Source organism: Falco cherrug, chromosome 18 (genome assembly GCF_023634085.1).
Source record: "Falco cherrug isolate bFalChe1 chromosome 18, bFalChe1.pri, whole genome shotgun sequence".
NCBI classification, from domain to species: Eukaryota; Metazoa; Chordata; class Aves; order Falconiformes; family Falconidae; genus Falco; species Falco cherrug.
Window position 1 is genome coordinate 6,637,840 of NC_073714.1, and position 22,215 is coordinate 6,660,054.

The 22,215-nt window shown below is 43.4% G+C and overlaps 1 protein-coding gene across 1 annotated transcript in view; it reads left to right on the top strand.

Annotated features, from left to right (window-relative positions):
- ANTXR1 (ANTXR cell adhesion molecule 1) overlaps nt 1-22,215 on the top strand; it is a 111,308-nt gene that overhangs the window by 52,370 nt on the left and 36,723 nt on the right. The window contains exons 13-14 of the mRNA XM_005438156.3: nt 7,415-7,510; nt 17,737-17,778. Of these exons, the coding sequence (XP_005438213.2) occupies nt 7,415-7,510; nt 17,737-17,778 (138 nt within the window). The remainder of the gene's footprint in view (nt 1-7,414; nt 7,511-17,736; nt 17,779-22,215) is intronic.

A 22,215-nucleotide genomic window follows, 5' to 3' on the forward strand; every position in this document is an offset into this window, starting at 1 on the left:
AAACATCAAAATAGGTTGTGGGTATGCGACTTTTTTTCTGTGCCAATGCTGAAATTAACTAGAAAATACATGCTATAATCTCTATATGCATGTATACCTCTAACAGTAAAACTCATTTAAGTTGAAACAGAGCACTTTGAAACAGTGCATTTGAAACAAAACATTTTATTTTATTGAAATGTTTTTCCATTGAAAATGTGATTTCAATTTAAACTGAGTTTCAGAAGGAAACTTATCCCAAACACATCTTGTTGTGTGGGTTCAGGTCATGCTGGCATGCTCTGAGACTTGTCAGACTCCAGACAAACCGTTTGGAATGGCCTGTGAGGAACTTCCCCTGTTCAGCTTTGCGGGGTAGGTACATGAGCGTTAGCTCAAGGAAGGTGCTCCTGAAATATCTTTTTTTAAAAAAAATATTTATTTATTTAAGTGCTGGTTAAATGCTACAAATCTCATAAACATGCACAGAGGCAAGACATTCCAGAGCTGTAGCATGCTGTTTTCTTTCCTGCCTTGCAAAGGAGTAAACCCAAGTCAAGCCATAAATGGTTGCTGTTTTGACAAAGTCTAATTCCACAGAATTTTGTCTGCTATTATTCCAGTTGCTATTCACCTCCTGAAATGGATTTAACATACTTCTTTTTAAGGACTGTCTTCAGGCACAAATGGAAACCAAAATAACTGCTTAAGTTTCACCTCAAAGGTTTTGTTGTTTAGCTATAAGTGATGACAAGAGATGGTTGTTTCAGAATAAAGCTCCTTGGTGCCTCCTCAGTCAAAATAGAAATATCTATAACTGAATGTGCACTGTCAGGAGGAGCACTTAAGCTGCTGGCATTATTTCATTGCAAGGGAGTGTGCAGATTGAACCTGAAAAGAGCACTCAGAGGCCTCTGCCTTCGTGCTGGCTGATTTTCAGGATTTTCAGGCTATGTGATGTCGCAGCCACAAAGCCGAGGCTTGCACACTCACCTCCAGGATGAAGTCTGAGGCCTCACAAGATGCTGTGACCTCTGCCTGTAACTGTAGGGTGGGATTATTAAGATGCTCATCTTTGGTTAGAATGCTGAAGGCTTGCAGCTAAGGAGCCCTGCTCCCTTTGATCTCTGCTGCTTCCTGCAGTGAGGCTGTTAAAATTGTGACACCTGAAGTTTGATGATTAGCAGGTAATAGCACGACCAGTAGAGATCTGAGCAGACGTTTAGTGGCACCAAGTCTTACCACTGTTTTTAGCCTTTGGTTCGGAATAGGTCTCTTGGCAGTGAAATTCAGGGGTCAGGAGCTTTTGTGTCAGAAACAGTAAAAGAATTTGGAGCATTTTACCAAACCAGATGGGATGTTCAAGGGAGCTGGAAAACCAGAGAGGAGAGCATAGGCTTTTGGACCACAGCACCTCTGAATGGGGAGGCGCCTGTCATCTGAAGACTACTGAATCCCAGCACTGGTGGAGCGTATATAAAACTGAAGAGGGAAAGCTCATCAGTCTGCAGGGTTTTGTCATGTGGTTTTTGATAAGCTATCCCACCAGATCCTATTGTATTTACTGCAGGATCCAGATGCTATGCCTTACCTGTGAAGCACTAGCCAAGGACTGTACGAACTTGAATTCTACCATCAGTTTTGCCATATCTGCCTTTCAGAAAACTTGCAAACACTTCTGTTGAGCTGGAAATTTTTAAGTATTTCTTCTGAAGGAAAAGTTCAGCTTGTTTTCATAAGCATCAGTCAAGTATTAGAGAATTGTTTTCCCTGACCAAAGATTTTTCCTTGTAACAGTGGGTGTAATGATTACTTCTCCTTCCCACCATGTGTTTGCCTGCTCTGTGTGGAGTGTGAACTTCTCAGGACAAGGGTTGTCTCTTGCTCTGGGTTTATACAGCATATGGTGATGCGAGCCTTCAACTGGTGTTTACACTGGGCTGAAAAGCAAATAACATAGGATGCTGCAGAAGTCTGGTTTTAAGTGTGCTCTCATCTCCTTTCAGCTCTGGAAGGAGACGAGGGAAACAGATGCCCCTCCCAGAGGGGCAACTCATTTCACAGCACAGTAAACTTGGAAAAAAGAAGCTGAGAACACCTACACTGGTTGACCCAGACCAGGTCATTCTTGCTGGCATCCCCTGCTGAGCTTGGCTCCCACTCAAGAAGCTTCGCATAGATGCCGATCAGAGGCTAGCATTGCAGAACAGTGCATTCACTGAGTTTTCATTTCCTTTTAGAAATTAGGCCAGATTTTTCTGTTATATTAAAAGAAATTCCTGTGTGTGATAAAATAAATTATAGACATCAGTTTCTATTGCTGTGATGGGAGAGTCCCCAGGAGAGGCAGAAATAGAGAGAAATAGAGAGTGGTTCCTTCACAATAAAAGCTGCCAGAGTCTCTCTGGTGTGAAAAGGCAGGGTCATCCTTTGTCTTCCCTCCCCTATTGACTAAAGGATGTTAAAACTCTTTCTCCTTTCTCTGCCGGGAGAAAACCTCTGTCTGATTTTGGATGCCCCTTCAAAACTGTACTCAAGATTTTCATAAAGCTTTTTAAAGGCACTTCATTCTTTTCCTACTAACACCTCTGAAGGTTTTCAGCATGTTATTGCTCTTCCTGCTTGGAAAATGTAAAAAAGGACTGGGATACAGGAGCCATTCCATCTTCCCTGTCTCTGGAATGACATTAACCATGTTTCTCCTCTTTGTAAAGCACCTAAGGTTTATTTGAGTTATTATTACTGTGGAGTCACCCTGAAGCGAGGCTTGGTTATATGGCTGTCTTCATGCCACTGCTCCCAGTTCTTGGTAGCAGTGCGGATGGTTCCACACTCCGAGCCCTGAAGCAGTAATGACAGCAGCTTTCCAGCCTGCCCTGGTGGAGACATCACAGGGCTACAGGACAGCCCCAAGTCCTCTGCTGCAGTAAAGAGCTGGAAAGGCTCCCACAAGCTCTTCTGCATACACAGGGGAACGATAGGCTGCCTGTAGTCCTGACAGCAGCCAGCTGGTAGGGTGCATCACTTTTGTTTGCTAAAGCAGTGGGTGCAGAACTGGATTAAACAGAATATTTAGGGTTCTTACTTTCCAGTGAAGTATGTAGGAGTTAGGACTAAATCCTCTTACTGAACCCAGCCTTCAAGCCCTACTAGAGCCAAGCGCTTGATGCATGTATTTAATACATGTTCATCCCTCTTAGGTACAGCATGAAGTCAGCACATTTAAACACATGTTTAAGGTTAAATCCATTTACTTCTGTGGTAACAAGCATGCATGCTACCCACCTCCTGATCCCTATAAATCGACGGTGCGTTAATTTGTCAGCCAAAACACATGAGTGCATTTATTAGATGCACCTAGTACTTCATTCATCACTCCTGAACATCAGCATTCAAAGCTTTTGAGGGTCTGTGCACTTTAGGAATGTTATTCCAAGTTACCTTTCTGGAATAGCTAATGTATGCTGTAAATGCCAGTGCAGTAAAGTGAGAAACTAGGAAATAAAATCTTAAACAAAAATAGTATTGGAAAACACAAACCAGACCAAATTCAAGCACAACAAAAAATGTCCATCTGGTGCACAGTAGCATTTTTGGAAAAACTCTCAGAAACAAGCCATAGTTCCACTGAAATGTCAATGAACTCCTTTATGAACTGGTATATGTTTGTTTCTATGTTAAAAGTATTGAGGATGCCTAAGAAGAAATAGGAGCTTAATATCACAGATTCTCTTTTAGCTTTGTCTCTCCAAATATTGTGTGCGTGCTTCCTGGGGCAGCCATCTCAGTAGGCAACAGCAAAAGAACTCTGGGGGATGAGTCATTTCCTCTGTGGCATGACCATCACTGCAGTGGCCATCGCTGTTCGCTGACTATTAAAGGAATGTGCATGCACCTAGTTTATACTAACCTTCTTCTTGATAGGATCTTCCCAGGGATTGCGTGCGTGCCTTGAAGGAGCGCGTTCCTTTGAAGGACAGCACATATCCAAATGTTTGTGGGTAGAATTAAGGAAATAGCCGCTGCTGTTTACTGGATGAGATTTTGCCATCCCTTCCCTCTTCTCTCTGGAAGTATCTGTGGTCCAGGAGGTGGGCCAGGTTGCTGCCTCATCGCAGAAGGATCCCCTCAGTCAGTCTGGCTTCTCACAGTCCGTAACAGTTCCAAGTAACTGCTGAGTGAAAGCATATGTATGTACATACACACACACCCCCCTTGCACACACATATAGCTATGTATGAGGAAATGCCTCTAATATGTTCTGCTTCAGGCTTATTGATATCTTTATATTTTATAATGTCTTTCAGAGGTTGTTTTCCATTGTTCTTTAACTGCCGGTGATACCTGTAGCGTTTTCTTGACCGTGTTGGTCTCTGGCAGGGAAAAGGAGGCTTCAAGGCCCAGCTGCCTTGTGTTCTCTACCAGCCGATCTGTTTTGAAATCTACATGGTAGAGTTTTAGCATGTCAGATGTGTAGCACCTTGAAAGGTCACATAAAGAGCCCGCTCTTTTATACGTTACTGTTTCTAGATAGATAGCAAGGCGTTTCAAAATGACTCCAGGCATTGCCTAGGTCTTCCAACAGCTGTCAAGAATAAGTTGCCGATGTTTTACACTTGGCGTTTGGCAGAGGCTCTGGCAAGTACCTTAGCTGCCTGGCTTTTCTCAGCCGTTCAGGTGTGATGGAGTTGTAGGCTGTTGATCTCACTGTGACCACAAGCACCACGGTTTTACCTTGGTGTAAGCAGTCAGGATGAATCCCTGTGGGAAAATAGCACTGATTTCAGATAACTGTGCACGGCTAGCCACACTTTGTCTCTATAGATATTTTAAATGGAAAATTCACGAGTTCAGTGTTAAAATTCTTCTTTTTTGGTCTTTAAAATGAAAGTTGTTTTCTTGGTCTGAATTGACAGCATTTGTTCAGTAAGCGTTAAACACAGCTCATTGAATTGTTCCATGGTTCACTGTTTCCATGAGCATTTGTATAGTTCTTCCAAATTTTGATTAAAAAAATAATGGAATGAAAACGAGGCATTTCAAATGCTTCAGCCCTTTTTAACCAGCTATGACTGGGAGAATGACATTCAAAATGTGAGTGGAACTTTTGCAAACTATTTTAGCAGGTGTATTTTCCTGCTTGGTTATTATTCAGCTTGGATAAGCGGCAGTATCTAACTAAGCATTGTTCTAGCTGTATAAAACCATAGCTGTTACACAGAATGATAGCTAAATTCTAGCAGAAGCTGACAAAATAAAGATAAAACAAACCAAAAGCAGAGTTCAAGCTGCTTTGGATCATTATAGTAGGATTTATTGTGTATATATGCTTTATCCTGATCTGACTTGCAAGGGTTTCCTCAAAGCCCCATTTGCAGCGGTGACAGCCCAGTCAGAGGAGATGAGGGTAGGATTTGCCGTTCCTGCTTAAGGCTCTCAGTGTGACACTTTGTAGCTATGGCTGAACCCAGAAAATCCAGTTCATATTTGTCTGGAATATTTTTATGTTTGTTCAAATACAAGAAAAGGAATGAATCCAACGAGGAATTATTTCTTTGGGGGGGTGGGGAGAGGGGTAGGGGGTGAAGTGTTCTGGTTTTGATATCTGAAGAGGGCTTGTTCCAGCAGACTTGCCTGGCAAGGCTTGCTTTAGCAAGAGGCATTACCTGAGTGAGAAATGTAAGATTTGGTAAATCAAACCCTTCTATGTCCTCTGACTTTTCGCTGCTGTGATACACAGAATACCAGCTGGCCACATCAGCAGCCTTGCAGAGAAACAGATGTGTTGGGGTAACGTAATTGCTCTTTACAGATTGTTGGGGGGGGTGTGTGTGTGTAAAGATGAATTCTGTTTGAAGAAAACAGCTAAAAGGCCACTTTAATTTGGTTTGTATTTTTGCAAATTGATTTTAGGATATTCTTCATGACAAAATTTTTGTTTCAGTATAGGGGAAAAAGGGGCAGACAACAGTTAGACATAAAAAGCCTTATTTCTTCTGTAATTTCATGGCAGCAAAAAGTCAGGATCACGTTTTCTAGAGTGTTGAATGTCAGCAGGTTCCATTTTGCAGTTGATGGATATGACACTATGCTGTCTGTCTAGGGGAACAGCATCAAGCGTCCAGCTTTGTCTTTTCAAATGAGCTTTTATTTTGTGTTGGGGTCCAAGTTCCATTTCCAGATGTGCCTTTGGTGAATTCTTCTCCTGTGGAGACTACCCCTCTGTTGTTTCCAAGTGTTGAAGATCAGGTTGTCTTGATCCAAGTTCTCCAGAAATCCCTTCAACACCAGAAGAGAGTTTGGAAACGGCTCTCAACCTGACTTTTTTTTTTTTCCATTATTCTTCCCATTATGGTACGATGGGAGATCATCTGGCCATTGGATTACAATGATTTAAGCAGGCACCCAATTTTCCCATCCTACGGGTCAGTCTGCTCTTGAATGTGTCCTTAATCTGGCATTGTGATCTTGACACTTGGATGGGGGTGGGGTGGGGGGGTGGGTGTTAAATGTCCAGCTCTTAGATCAAGAACATCTCAAACTGGCTTAAGTCAGGACTGCCTGCTTGCTTATCTCGGAACAGGATGACGTTGCGGGGGAGCGGTATAGGGAAGCTGGCATGCCTCAGGAAGCCAAGAACATCTGGTGTGGGTTAAATCTAAACAGCAAGAAATAATGCACATTCAGTTTTGATTGCTGTATTGAGCTGGCTTGTGCAGCACTTCGCATTGTTAATCAATATCAGAGAATTGCAAATGCATTTTTAAATGGGGGAAGTACCCAGTTAGAGAGGAAAGGATCTTCTAGAGTCAATGGCTTCTGACTGCAGATTGTTGTGGTGGGGGGTGTGTGTGCGTCCAAATCTCCTTGAAAAGCTCATGGCAGAACTACCCTGACTCAGCACTGCTAAGAAGAGCAGGATGACCCGAGTCATGGGTCCATGGAGATATTGCTTCAAGTTTTCTTTTTGGAGCAAACTTTAATGCTAACATTGTGTTCAAGTTTATAGTGCAAGAGGGGAAAAGAGTTGCAAAGGAAGGGGAGTGCTTAAACTGCAATGAAACTGTGTTGTGAGCTCTTTTTTAGGTCTTTTTTTCCAGTCTTTACGGTACTCTGAGGAATATTACATTAATTTGGATCTGAAGCGAAATAAGTGGTTTGCGTAATTGTGAGGCTCAGAAAATTGAGACAAAACCTATAACTCTCTAGGAAGTGAACTGGAGGTCTCAGCCTCTTTGCAACAAGGTGGCAGGAGCAGGTGCCACATTTGGATGGATGAGGAGGGAGGAAAACTGCATTTTGTCTGACAAATAAATGGAGTATGGCAATGGCCTTTAGCACATGTGCTTGCCTGGCAGCAGGATGCACAGACTGGTACTGTGAAACGGGGAGTTTTGTATTAGTGATGCTTACATTCTCTGTGTTTCTTTTCCAGTCAGATGGGACCATCCTGGCTATTGCTTTGTTGATCCTCTTCCTCCTGCTGGCGTTGGTTCTTCTCTGGTGGTTCTGGCCTCTTTGCTGCACAGTGGTAAGTGACAGAAATCATTAGCACAAAACAGCAATTCAGTGTTGACTGAATGTATGAAATGAGTGGGAAGGAGGCAAAGTTTTCCAGTAAGAAAGAGCGTAGGACTGGTCATTGAACAAGACAGCATTTCTTCCATTGCTGGCACTGTTCTGCGCTTCTATTTCATCTGCCTGACCTTTGGATTATACCCATGAAATAGCAATGTTGCTAATGTACAGACCTTGTCAGGAGCCTTTTAGTCTTATTTATTGATCACAAAATGGAAAAGGTTTGCAGAAACATATTAGTTGCCATGCCTTTTTAGGAAGGAATGGCTTTTCTGGATTTTCTAACCCGTGTCAGTATCTCAGTGCTGGAGGGCTCCTGTAGAAGGATGAACCCAGGCTGAAGCCCTTGTTCTGCCTCAGGTACAAGGAAAAGAGATTTGTAAGTGTGCAAATTTTTGCAAGATTAACTTTTCTTCCTGGCTCGCAATTTCTGAAAAGCTCTTTGAAATATCCAAATGACAGTTTCAGATGAAGCACAACTATGCTTCACTGAGCATTATCTTTCTGCCACGCTTTTCACAAAATGTTCTTTGCAGTTAAAAAGCACAGTCACAGAGTTAATAATTAAAAAAGGCAGACAGAAATCAGGAGAAAACAGAGGAGAAGGAAGAGGTCAAGGGAGGCAAGAAGGCAATCACAGGACTTGAGACAAGCTTTTCTCTCACACGCAACCCTGGTGTTTGTCTGCAAGGATCTGTCATAGCCCTGTACGTCTCTGCTGGTCATCTCCTAGGTCTGCCTTTCCCAGTAAAGATCAGGGCAAAGGCTCATTATTGCGGAACGTACAACGAAGCTTGTGAACAGTGAAGCTCTGCTTTTGCTTTGGGTCTTGTTTATGCTGCAAATATAGAACAAGAATTAGGGATGTATAAATGTCAGCAGAATTGGAGTCTGTTTTTTGTGATTGTCTGCATGTAATGTTTCAGATGTTTCTTTCAAAACTGCCCAAACTGGCTCTAGTTTCTGTGTCACCATCATTATTCCCAATTTTAAATCACTTACCCAGTGCTGCAAATTTGCATCTTGCTGTACCAAACCTATGATCCGGTGCTGAGAGTTCTGAAGCCACAAACTGCAGGAGCAGTCACATTTGAGGATGAGTCTTTGTCTGGAGATACATTTCTCTGTCCAGAACAAGTAGGGAAGTGTTGCAGGGAAAATCTTAGTTGTCTATTTCTGTTTCTGGCTGGAAATGCTAGGGGGTAAAATGCTTCTTTTCACAGTAGTTTGGCACCTCTGTCCTGAGATGAAAACCAGAAGGGAAAGAATATTTATTTGGACTTTTCAGAACAATAAAAATCAGTTCTAAAAATGGCCAGAGGATTAGCAGGGTGGTAGGTTGCTTGGAGCAGTTATTTGTCTTAACTAGATGGCACATTCCCAGAGAAGCTGGGCTAACTTCTTTGTTGGCGCATCTGCATAGAAGTCAATGGAGATATGCCCTGTACAGATGTTTACACTGGGGTTTGGTGGAGAATTGAGGTGTTGGAGAGGAAAAGCTCTAAGTGATGCTGCCATTTTAAGGTTCTGTTACAGGAGAAAGATGAAGCTGATAGGAAAAAGGCATAAATAAAAGCAGCAGGGCATGGAGTAAAGGGAATATTGTGAGGGTAGTATGGGTCTGCTGCAGTGGGATGATATGAGGGTAGTGGTCATATAACAATGTTCTTGAAGTGTGGGAAATACAGTCCACATAAGCAAGATGGGTGCAGCAGAGATAGGGAATCGCTTGTCCACATGAAACTTTCAAAGGTTAATATTTTCCAGTTTTAAATTCTGTACTTAAAAGTTAGTTGTAGCTAATCTCTCCTCCTTTACCTCCCACATTCCCTCTTAGCAAGGTCTTCAAGTAGGGACTATCTCACTGATACTTTCCAAATGTAAGTCAAACACATTCCTTTACTTGCTGGAGAGGTTTTAGTTCAAGAGCCTGTATGAAATCTCTTCCAGCTCTCTGGGATGGCAGTCCATTATGTTTGGCAGTACATTAGCAGCTAAGATACCTGACTGTGTATTGCTTACCCAAAGATTCTGTAAAATTATAGATAAATTCACAGAGGAATACTCAGCCTGTAGGACTTAGGGTAGGGAGAAAGAGAGCATAGCAGTGCTTATTTACTAGTTTGGTAATGGCACATTAAGGAGTGCAGTGTTGTCCAAAGCACAGAGTGAGTTAAGGGCAGAGGAACTGGCTTGCACAACAGGCAAGAGAGGCAGGCAAGCAATAACCTCTAATAATCAAACCGCAGACCCAGAGACACTGCTGTGGATTCAAGCCCAGGGATGTTTCAGAGATAATTGTGTATGTGTCCAGGGGACAAAAAAAAGAAAAACAACACAACAAAACAAAACCAACACAACTCTTTCTGACCAAGTATAAATTTGTTTCTGAGTGACAAGCACATTTCTAAACACTGAAATTCCTCTTGGCATGCTTTTTAATTAAATAGGAATCATTATTATCCAGCAATTCTTCAGGAAAGACACCAAGCCAGCTTCATCCCTGGAGTAAATGGACTGAAGTCAATAGACTTACTCTGGAGATTTATCTGGAACCCAGTATCTCCTTGGCATGAACTCATAAAGAAATGCTGTTTCCAAACGTATCCAAGTTTATTGGTCTCAGAAGTATTCTGGGATGAAGTCTGGAATTTACCACTCAGTTTACAGTAGATGCAATTGTTGCTTAGTGGATCAGAACAATAATAAGGTCTTTGCTGTGCCTGACACCAACACAGGCAAAATTTCCCTTGATATCTGTGGGGGGATATTACAAAAGCATGGGAGCCAGTCCCTAACCTTTCAAAAGGTTTCAAGGATGTTTATTCAAAAACAGCAGAAACCAAAGAAAGATAATTCTGTTAAGTGGACATCCCCAGCACTGTGCACGTTAGAAGAATGATGGCAAATACAAAGACAGCTGTAATAGGACGGCCCCGCTTTTCCTAAGCAGAGAATATCTGCAAAACAGCACATGCCAGATCCTGGCCTTGTTGATGTTAGTGGGCATCTTGCTGTTGTCTTCCCGTTCCTCCTCTTTCCTGAACACAGTATAACCTGAAGGAGTCTGAGTGATCATAGTAACTGTGTGTGCAAGAGGCTCTTTAGGTGCCCAAGGGTGAAATTGTTCTGGGTAGGAGGCCAACACAAGGCTTAGGTTTAATGTTGATGTAAACCAAGTAGATTTTAATGTAGATGTAAGCCAAGTAGATAACAAGCCTCCAAAACTGTCTTAAGGAGGATTTCACAGGCATGTTGTTAGATCGGCTTGAAAATGGAGCTGATTAAAGCATTGTGGATGTATAGTGAAGGCATAATCAATACGATAGTTGGAAGGCTTGTCTGTGCTGGGGCAGTTTCCCTGTGCCAATATGCAGCACCACACTAAGCAAGTGTCCCCCACGGAGCTGAAGTGGTGGCTCCAACCAGCCTGCCCCAAGCCTTGAGCCAAACCTTAGCTAGGACTGAATCTTAGCAAGGGGTAAAATGTGGAGGGTATGAGTGGAAATATCTCTGTGGTGCGGCTGAGACTCAAAGCATTTCCCCACATGCTCGTACATCACATCTCCTTACAGCTTTATGAGTCACTTTGCCTCCCTTATGCATCAATACAGCGTGGCCTGAGTGGGGAGGGCATGAGAAGCTGGTCTGTGTTAAATGCCCACTTAGAATATACCCACCATCTTGCTCATTTTTATACTGCAGCTTTTTTAAATACAGAGGTGTGGCTGGCATATAAATGAGGTGTTGGTATTTAAGCATTTAACACCAGTTTTAACTTTAAAGCTGTTTTCTGGAAGGAAGCATGGAAGAACCCAGCAATTTGTTTGGCTCTATTTGTGCTGCAGCTGACCAGAAGTTTTGGAAACAAAGAGCTGGATGGAGAAAATACAGAAAATATATATTAAAACCACATGAAAATCAAGGCTAAACTGGAGGAAGAGGAGGGGAGGAAATGCATAGACTCTATAGCAACCTTCTGGAGTCATAAAATTACATGGTATACGTTGGCTTGATGGAGATTACTTACAAGGGCCCACGTATTCTGATTCCCACCCGCTCCCATGTGCACATAAGGCACAGTTTTTCTGCAGTTGTGATGATTTTGGGAGAATGGAACACAGGATCATGAATCATCTGAAACATTACCGAGACAAACCAAGGAAGAAAGACACAGATGTGCAGGCAGAAATTGCTTGCGGACCCCACCATCCTTGCCCTCAGTTCAGATCTGAGCTATTGAGACAAGCGCGTACCCAGCGTAATGTGGTAGTTCCACTGAGTTTATTGGAGCTTAATGTGGTGTGTGACATAGAAGGTCTGAATTCATGCACGCTGCCGCAAACGGGCGTCTTTGTTTACAGCACAGTCAACCCAAACATTTGGAGGTAGCAATGTTACTGTAGGTTTAAAGTAGTGTAAATAACAGAAGCTGACTTTGCCATTGCTGTGCACAAAGGTCAGCAGGAGGATAAAAAGATGGTGTTATTAAGCATCCAGAGTACCCACAGCAGTTCGCTGCTCCTCTTAGCCTCCTGTCAGTCAGGTCAGAATGGTTTAGATATGCATATAATGCTCTATAACTGGCCATCTTTAAACAGCCTAGCATGGATCCTGGAAACGGCATAGCAGAGGCATTTTGCCTGGGCTAACAGCATCAGCTCTACAGCAGCACAGTGGAGCAGCGGGCTAGCAGAACTGTGTGTGTGCCAGGCACTGAACTGGGGTGCTTTGACCTGCTACTGTGACGTGTCGTTACCAAAAGGTTAAAGCCAAATTCTCCAAAGCGTCCATCAGTTCTGAGGTGTCCGAACTGGAATATCTTCAGGGAGTTCTGTTTTTGGAAAGTGCAGAGCTTTGCCTTCTGAAAGTTAGGAAGGTAGCCATTTTCCTTTAGATGAGTGCCTAGATTTCAGATTCCTAAACCATTTTACTTGCTATGCATTCCCTTAAGGCCAGACCCAAAAGCCAATTACATTAATCTTGACCAGGTTCAGCACCCTTTGCTCCAGACCACAACAGATACTTAAGGCAAAGGAGGCACTGTTGTTCTTTGCCCTAGTCTTGCATGGGAACTAATTAACTCAGTAAAAATGACGAGTTCTTTTGCTTTTTCCCTGGCCGCCTCTCATCTCTTCTAAAGAAAGTTGGCTCAGCCCAGCTAAGGAGAAAGAGACCTTTAGGACGTAGTCTTACTTCACCAGAAAATCCACTAGCAATCAGTGAGTGAGAACAAGGGCTTCTGCATATAGCTGAAAGTAGCTAAGATGTTTTCCTTTAGTCCAGAAAATCAATTTCATTTATATAGTCTTTCAAAGAAAGTGGGTCAGACTTGGAGCACACCCCACTGATTCTGGCCTTGTTTATCTGGGTAAGTGGAATAGCCGAGAAAAAGGAATGACCTTTGCAGATGCAGTGTTTTCTCATGCATTCCCTGGAGAGCTGCATGCCAGCCCCATTCAGTTGCGAACCGTGCCAGGGTTAATTAAATGGAGAGCTTTTCTTTCCCCTCCATGATGTCATGTCTTTCATAAGTGGATGACGTTGACATGTACTACGATCTGTATTGAATGTGGTTTGCACAGGTCAGTTTGAAGTCTTAGGTGTGAAACAGCCTTGTCTTCTAGTTTGAATGAGTTAAAATTGAGATTCCTGGATCTGCTTCCAGGCTGGCAAGAGAAGTTAACTTAAAAATATGAGTTACCTTTCCCACTGGATTTCATTTACCTCTTACTGGTATGTCTAGGATGAAGAATGTATTGTATGGCAGATGAAGAAATAGAGACATGCTCCTGCTTGTAGTAGAAACTTTGAAGTGTAGACCAAATCTGCAAGGATTTGGTGGGTACTTAAAAGCCATGGCAGATATGAAACAAATAAAAACGAAATGTTCCTTTACCCAGCTCATAACTAAACTATGAAACTCTGTCACAGGACTTAGAGGAGGTCAGAACTATAAATATGTAAGGGCGGGGGGGAGTGTCAGATCGGTCATAGTTAATGCTATGAAAAAAACCCTCTTGTTATTAGGGTAGCAAAACCCACATTCTGTATTTTCCAGAAGAGTGAAGATAAGTAAGGACAAAAAAAATGCTCAGTTAACTTCATGCTACCTTCTCAGATTTTAGTCCTAATTAGAGGCAAAATCCTTTATTTCTTATTTTGTACTGTTTTCTTGTGTAGCCTTAATTTTAAATGATGATCTGTTCCATCTTAAAGCAGATAAACTTCGCTGACAAGAAACACATTGTCCCTATTTATCATATAAAACTCCAGGGACAGTTACTGAGCATGTGCTTGCTGGACACTGTAAACTGGTGGAGTTTTCTGGTCTCCCGAGATGGAAAACATGCTAGACACATTCCTGGAATAGGCAAAATTTGGATTCAACGTGTGCTTTCTTATGCCTGAACGGCTACAGAACTTTCAGGGCAACAGAAAACCAAGCCTTTCCAATGCTTTTAAACTTCTAGGAGGTCACCAATAGCATTCCTCTGTTTTTACACTGGGTTATTCATCAGAAACAGCTGATGCTGTTTCTCCATGCAACTGTGACATCAGGGTGGGTCAGCTAACAGACTTGTGTCAATCACATGCATGTTGAGATCTGTGATGAAAGGTGATAGAAAGGCAAAGCATTACTTTACTGTCCTGAATTTCACAGCTAAGTGTGTAGCAGTGCTGACAACTACTCTCAAAGTTCCTTCCCCTGCCAAGAAAAAGCCATGGCCACCTCTTCATCCCTCAGGCCTTTACTACTTGAAAACAAAAGACCACATTGTAAGGTTTTTATAACACAATGATGGTGTAGGAACCCTCAGGTATTCCTCACCTAGCAAGCAAATATAGTTGCTGAACAATCATATTTTTCTTCTTTCAAACACAGGGACAGGAGATGCAGTTGCAGCAGCAATCACAGAAATGGCTTGGGGTTATCAAAACAATTGCAGCACACATGAACAAACACTTGAGCCTTGCCAAGCTAAACTAGCCTAAGCATTTTGCTTGGCCAGGCATGCTCCCAGCTGATCGCGTTCGGCAGGTCCATGTGTGTCATCTGGCGAGGCAGAGGGAAGGCGAGAGGTGCAGCCCAGAACAAAACGTGATGGCCAGTGTGGGCTGTATGCTCACTGGGTTCCCTGTAATGGCATTTTCTTGCTTGCACTTGAGTAATTGTTTCTATGTGTGCAAAATGAGCAGGTGTAAGGCACTGCCTTTTGGCTCTGGGACCTTGTTATTCCCATGTGGCGCTTGCCTTGCTCACTTGTGTGAGATGGTGCAACGGTCCCACTTGCTTCACTGCCTGCAGTACCCCAGAGTAAGGGTCTCCTGCATATAACAGCTCTAAGTCTCCAAAAGGGAGAAGGAAAAGATTTGTACTGTTTGTAGACCAAAAACCTTTCCAGACCTGGGCAGTGAGACAGAAAATATATTTTTTCATAAAGCTTGGGTTTTGAAAGCTCATACAGGCTCACAGGCAAAGACGACTAAACTCTACCCATCTGTGGACTTGTCCAAACTAACCAATCTGTGTTGCCAAATTATGGGGTGTTCAGTTGCTCTGCACTTTAAAAATTGAAAGAATCTTTATTTTTTTTCCCCTCTTGGACTGTGATAGAAAAAAACCTTGATCTGTTTATAGAAATCAATTAGTTTGCATGCACGTGTATGCATATGTTATGAGAAGGAATGCAAATGTATGAAAAACACAGCCATCTCTTCATTTTCAAGTCTGTAATCTCAAGAGTTTCTAGTGATACTGGCTGAGAAGTTGTGTTTGAATGCTTAGCTGGACCAAATATTTTGGACAGATTATCATGGTGTTTCATGCCAATGCAAATGAGAGAAACTCCACTGAAACCCATGATGTTCCACCAGCACAGGGAATTCCCCCGGAGGGAATGGGGCCACTTCCAGTAGGTATATTTTGGATCAGATATCTGAAATTTCTCAGCGTCCAATGGGTTTGGATTAAGGAGTTTGGTTCAAAAGGAGGTCTGTTGACAAGTGCCACTCCTCACGCTGGCCAAAACATACCTGAAAATGTGGCTAGAAAAGTCTTCTGTGTATTTTGGTGCACTGTACATGCTGTGTCAGTATTTATTGTGTCAGGAGACACAGAAGAGATCATGCTGTCTCTGTCTTAAGCCAAGGAGCAGCACCATGCCGGTTCCCATCGTTTCTTTTCCACTGAGCAGGACTCTGATGCAGACAACATTCCAGCCACTTTTTGTCATTTGCTTTCCACTGGGGCAAGGGCTGGCATCCCCCAGAGCTGCAAGCACAGGCTCGGAACCGCAGGGTAGGCACAGATGGATGTGGTATCAGACGCTCGCCAGCTCTCGCTAGCCAGCCTGCGCTCCTCTGGCGCATCACCCCTCCTCTGTCTTCCTGATGTGGTCAGTGGCTTTACAGCCACGGTCTGACCCGCAGTTCTGCTCTGTCGGAATGAGCGATGATGTGAGCAGGGCAGCAGGTGCACCTACCGCGCTCCTCAAGTGTCAATTCGTGCTTCCACATGAGCTTTCTGCAACTGTGTTTGTAAACAAAGATTCAGTGTCAATTCCTTAAGCACAAAGATTCTTTGGCAGGGGTTCCCGGGGGCACTGCAGGCCACCACAAAAAGCCCTGCTGCCCAGGAACAGGTAGTGACAGAGCTCTACAGCCATCGTCTCTCTGGGCTGAGATACAAACAAAGGACCCGATCCAGCCCCCATCTCCCTAGCCAGAGGCACATGCTCCTCATTAATGGCCACATTGCATGACTCTGGGTTTGCAGAGGAAAATAAAAACAGTGAGCTCATCAGAGAAGGAAAAACACGAGTGAGAGGAATTGTTGTAAATATTTATATCTTCAGGGCCTTTAATGTGATTGTCATTTTCTCTTTCTGCATTTAAGTAGCCAAGCTGCGATTGTTTGGGACTGTGATTTTATTTTTTTTAAGGGTAATTTTTAGGCCTACACATCTGCACCCCATGCCTAGGCAACCTCAACACCTAATACCCGGTCCTGAGAGGAGCTGAGGACACTCAGTGCTATCTCCACGGGCGCTCAGCACCCTGGCAGCATCTGACTCATGGCCTGGTGTGGAAAGAAAGAGCTGCCTCGTCCAGATGGATTTAAAACTACTGGAGAAAATCCATCCTTGGGGCAATCACATTGACATGACTGTTTGGATTCAATCTGTTGACTGCAATGGCTGTGTGCTGGGGTGCGTCTCGTGTAAGGGAGAGATATTTGACGTGCCTGTATGCAACTCCTTTCCCTTTGGAAAGCTCTCTGTTGCTTTTGGAGTGGAGGGCTGTGATAATAGCCAACTGCCTGCCGAGCCCTAGATGCAAACTTTTTGCATGAAATAATAGCCTCACGCCCACATAAACCTAAATTGTTTCTATGGAGAATATCCTGGACTGGTATAAAACCTCACCCTGCTTGCTTTATTAGAAACCCTAGGAGAGCCTCAAATGTATATATATATGTTTTTATATATTTTTTAAAGCTTATGAGAATGAACTATTTTAGCCTGATAATGTGAAAAGCATTTTTCATGAGAGCAATGAGGTGGCACAGCCTTCTGGAATGAAGTACGGGCGTGGGAGACAGAGGCTGGGGGTTTATTACTGCTTTGCAATGTCTCCAGGGCATTTTTGCTTCACCTTCATTTTGCTTTCCAGTAATTTTTTGGTTCAGACTATAAATTATTTGAGGCAGGATTTGTACACAGATGCAATGCAGTGACCAGTAGAAGGAGAGGCTGACTTTAGCATGGTCTTTCAGGTGAAACCATGATTGCTATCTGTTGCTTTAGAGCCAGCACTGACTGTGGCTCCTACTGGGATTAGCGGGCTGGAGAATCAAGGATATATGACTTTGAATTTGCTGGCACCTCACGTAGGGCAGGGGTCACCTAATGAGCAACATGAGTCTGGTGGTGTAATTAGGAAGTCTCTATATGGCAGGGCTTTGGGATACCTCCTGTTTCTGCTCCTACTTTCAGTGACTGTGACACCAGTAGCACACGTAGCCACCCTGTAATCACACAGTATCGTAACTGAGTTCAGAGATGTTCACACCAGCATATCCTGTTGTTCTCTCGTTGGGTTTTTTCAGGTGACATTTGAATTGTGCTAAAGAACAAAGTATGAACTTACTATTTTCTTTCTCTTTGATCCTTCTAGATCATCAAAGAGCCCCCCCCACCTCCTGCAGAAGACAGCGAGGTGAGTAATGCTGATTACCTGGTTTCTTCAATGTTTAGGACAAGATTTTGTTCAGGTTTCTCACAAGAGGTTGTGAATCTACTGCGCGGCAGTGTACAGACCACTTAAACTTTTGTGCTCAGCTCTGTAGCCTTGAAGTCAATAGTGGTTTAGCTAAACTAGGAGCTTTTCAGCTGATGTCTGCCATGTGTGTTTCACTCTGCTCCCTTTGCTTTCTACAGAGGTGGAGATGCGGTGTTTAATTAAGAGTGGCTGTAGATCCATATATACGGTATATACATATATACAGTACCATATATACACCGAGCAGGTAGGAAAGGACAGCAGAGGCAGACAATACTTCCACTTGGTCAGAACAGCACTACAGAGTTAGGCTGTGATTCACAAAAAGGATAACCCTTAAGCATATGTTTAACTTTGAAGTTAATGGAACCTAAACATATGTTTAACTGCCTTCCTGGAGTGGCACGGTAATGATTTTGATGGTTTAGCATATATAACAGCTCTTGGCAGCTGAGCGGTAACTCACGATGTTGAATCCTTGGACTACAGTTGCTGTGAGTGAGGGCAGCCCACGGTCTTTGCAGTGTGTCTGAAGGACCAGTTTCTGAGCAGATGTAAAATCCCAGTGAAACCCTCTTGACACCAGAAGAGCTGCACTAGCCAGGGAAGTTTCAATGAAGAAAAATAGTAAAACAACATTAAAACCCTCATCTTAATTGTGCTTATGCTTTTTAGATGAACCTAGCAACAAATGGTTTAAAGCTATGTCATCGTTACTTAATTAGCAGACTCCGCCCAGAAACACGCGGAGATTTTTTTTATCTGCCTCTTTCTATGTCCTTCTGTCCTTTCAGCAAGCAGTGAGTCTCTTCTTTGCTTTCACGGTTTTGCTCATGGGATTTCAGTGAAAAGTCAATGAGCTGTGTTCAGGGTGTGTTGATGTCAATGGGAGTTTTTCCATTGACTTCACTGGGGTTTGGATCAGCTCCTCTTAACTATGCAAGTACGAGCAGACTTAGATCTACACTCCACGTGATTTGGTTAGTTAGTTTGTCTTGCTTTTTGCATCTGGAGACAAATTCACTGCCTGCTTCAGCTTGCAAGTGGAAAAGCTTGCTGAAATGATCCTCTCTGTGCTCTCCATGAAGTCTGGCCCAGTGAGCGTGCTCTGCACCAAGGCAGACACCCTTAAAGCTCAGTCCTCTGCAACACTATGGAGGTGGAATCCAACCTAGCTTCTGCTTGCACTGAGCACAGAGAAATAGCTCAGGGCAGCTGGAGCCAGGGACAGTACTGGAACCTTCATCATGGTGGCACTCATCCCCTCAAAACAGGCCTGAAGCAAAACTCCAAATCTCAACATTCCTGGCCCCAAAGGAGACTTGCATTTGGACCCAGTGCCCCCCATGCCTCATCTGGCCTGTTTTCCTAAGCAGACGTTTGTTTGGGCTGTATGTAAATCCACTAGCTTTGTTAGCTTCTCTCCACTGGATTAAAAGGAAAACATTAACCTAAAGTTGCACATGCTCTGTTCTGCATCACGCGTGCCTCCAAGCCAAGGGATTCAATTGCTGAAATTAATTAAAATACATCATTCTGGAATGCTGGGTCACTGGCCAAGGACTGGAAGGGGAAATTACATCTCTGTGCTAAGAGGGAAGGCCTGCTTCACGTATAAGGAAGCCTTTTATCAAACCAGTAAGTGCTGCAAAAGCAGACTAGTTGCTGCAAAACAAACTAGTTGCAGCAGACCAGTTGTTTGCCTCAGGTTAAGTGTAATTAAGGTGGTGCAAAGATATTTCTAGGCGTGTTATATTTTCCCTCAACCCTGATTCTGACAGAGAGGAACAGTCTGTGCAGCTCTTTGAATGCGATAGTGCTCAATTCATCTGCCTGTTTGACAGCTTTCCTTCAGCAATGTATTTGCCGCTGGCTTTTTATTTTAAACTAACCTGGTCTTGTACTGCGGAGAACGTGGGGCAAATCTCTCTTTTAGTAGAGAAGCAGAATGTTGACCAACTTGCTCTCAGGCTTGCTGCTCGTAGACAACAACTTTAAATGCAAACTTGTCCAGACCTTGGTTGTACCCCGAGTAGGGCACAGCACAGTGCGTGAAAAATTGCATTAACTCATACCTGTCATTTACCTGCTTCCTCGTTAATGCAAGAGATCTGTACAGTCTTTTGGCTATTATTCTTACTGTTCTGGGACCCTGGGACAGGGGTCTTTGGTTACAACCATGTTCCAGCATTGCAGGGACTAATCTGATGGTGTCATTTCACATGTATTTTTCCACCAGAGCACATCCCCTAAGCTCAATACTCAGTTATCCTATAGCCATCTTCTTCAATTAGCAGCCAAAGGTTTCTTAAAAAGGAAAATATGGTTTACACTATTTTAGAGACTGTATAGCATCAGAGCAGTGCTCAAAAAGCAGTAAGGCTTGAAGCTGTGACTTGTACCATGCATTTTTGCCCAGATAGAAGAGCTTCTTGCTAGTGGAAAAACAGCAGAAGCTCTGAAAAGATGCACTGCATTGGTCCCATTTACTCTGACAGAGCCTGATCCACAGGATGAGATCGGCAGTAGTATGATGCTTTCAGAAAAGGCTGGGTACTCCACACTTTCCACTTTGCTCAAAACAAATAGAGGATGGGGTTGATTTTTTCTTACGTGTTGCAGATAGCTTTCTCCCTTCCAGAACACCTAGCAACTGCTCATCTCCAGCAGGAGAGTGCTAATCCCTTAAGCAGCAGCATTACAGTTACAGTAAGACTTTTTTTTCTTCTCCCAAAAATCTTGGCAAAAAAAAGGACAAGAGGAATTCTTGCATCAGCAGATCTGGGAGCTGAGGCCCATATGTCTTTGCACTGCAAGGAGAATGCATTATACTGTAGCAATGAAGGGAAAGTAGCATTGCTGTCAAACCCGCCAGAGGTTTTATTGAACTCTACTTTAAAGGCCTTTTGAGACATATTGGAGACATGCTCACTGTTGGTGAAGGAAATCATTATTGGCTAGAAACTTCCAATTAATTCATTCAGAAATTGCAAATGTCGTCAACTTACCGCTGTGCTCCTCAGACAACGCAGGATGCTAGAGGAGGTTAAGCCCAGATGAAGGACAGATGGTTTTACTTACAGCCAGGAAAGATTGAGTTAATGCCAATCGGAAGAGGTGAATGCCTCCAGGAGCCAGTGAGCACCTTTCTGGCCTGTGATTAGTCATTGATGGTGGATCAAAACCACATTCTTCTACCTCCAGTGAATAGGAAGGCTTTTTCTAGCCCTGCTGGAGGAGGACACAGCTGCTGTTATTCATGTGTCTCATCACCTTCAGGCTGGCCTTATTGGAACAACTCTTACTCAACTGAGACCAGAAGCTTACCCTGAGGCTAACTATCGTTCTTATTATAGCAACCCATCTTTTTCATCAAAAAATCCCAACCTGTAGGGCTCTGCAGCTTCCAACAATTTTCCTGTTTACTACCTGACTCATGCTGGGGGTCTGCTGCTGGTGAGTCCCACAGAAAGACAAGCTGACTGTGGTCAGAGGGTGTATAAACTGCAGCCCTCCAAAGTATCCCCAAGAGGCACACTCTCCTCTTGTTGCTTCCTTGCTCTGTAAACAGAGACCAGTCAATGTTAAAATCTACTGCTGGATCTTCATTTTCTGTCACAGCAGCGCTTTCTCCCACAGAAGGGATTCAGGGACACAAATTTCCCTGAAGTCTGGTAAAACCAGGCAGAAGATCTACCAGATGACCAGAGCGTGTCCTTTCCCCATCGCTCAGCCCCGTTTTTTCCGTGCTGCTCTATTATCCAAGCTCCACAGCCACCCTGAGCATGGCACCAGAGCCAAGCCACCAACCAGCCTGTAACTGGATAATTTTTATGTCTGTTGTCATCTTACCCACATACACCAAAGCAAACACATACAACAAAGTCCTGGGGAGAAAGGATCATTCAGCAGCACAGTCATGAGATGCTGAAGGTAATTATCACTGTCATGGGAGGCCAGCATGAAAAAGAGGAGTTTAACTCACTGCATGGCAGCTATTGTGAAGCCAATAGATGAAACCACCTGTTCAGCCTGAACCACTTTGATCTTCGTGAGCTAATCTCTTTCTCCCACAACTGAACATTCATGAGACTGGAGGATGGCTAAAAGGGATTCATCTGCTTGGGGAGCTGCTTGCACCCTCACTTAGGGGTGTTTATATTAATCTTTTCCAAATTGTTTTCCTCCTTCTCTCTTCCTGAAAAGCCTTGCTGGGGAGATAGCAAAATAAGCTCCAGAGAAAGGATCTGACAGGAATTTTTTGTAGACACCAGGGCAGGAAATGCATTCCATTATTCCTGAAATAAAGCCAGGTCACAGTGGTATGCCAGCTCTTTTCCTTTCCCTTTACTTCCCTTTGACAGTCAGTTGGAG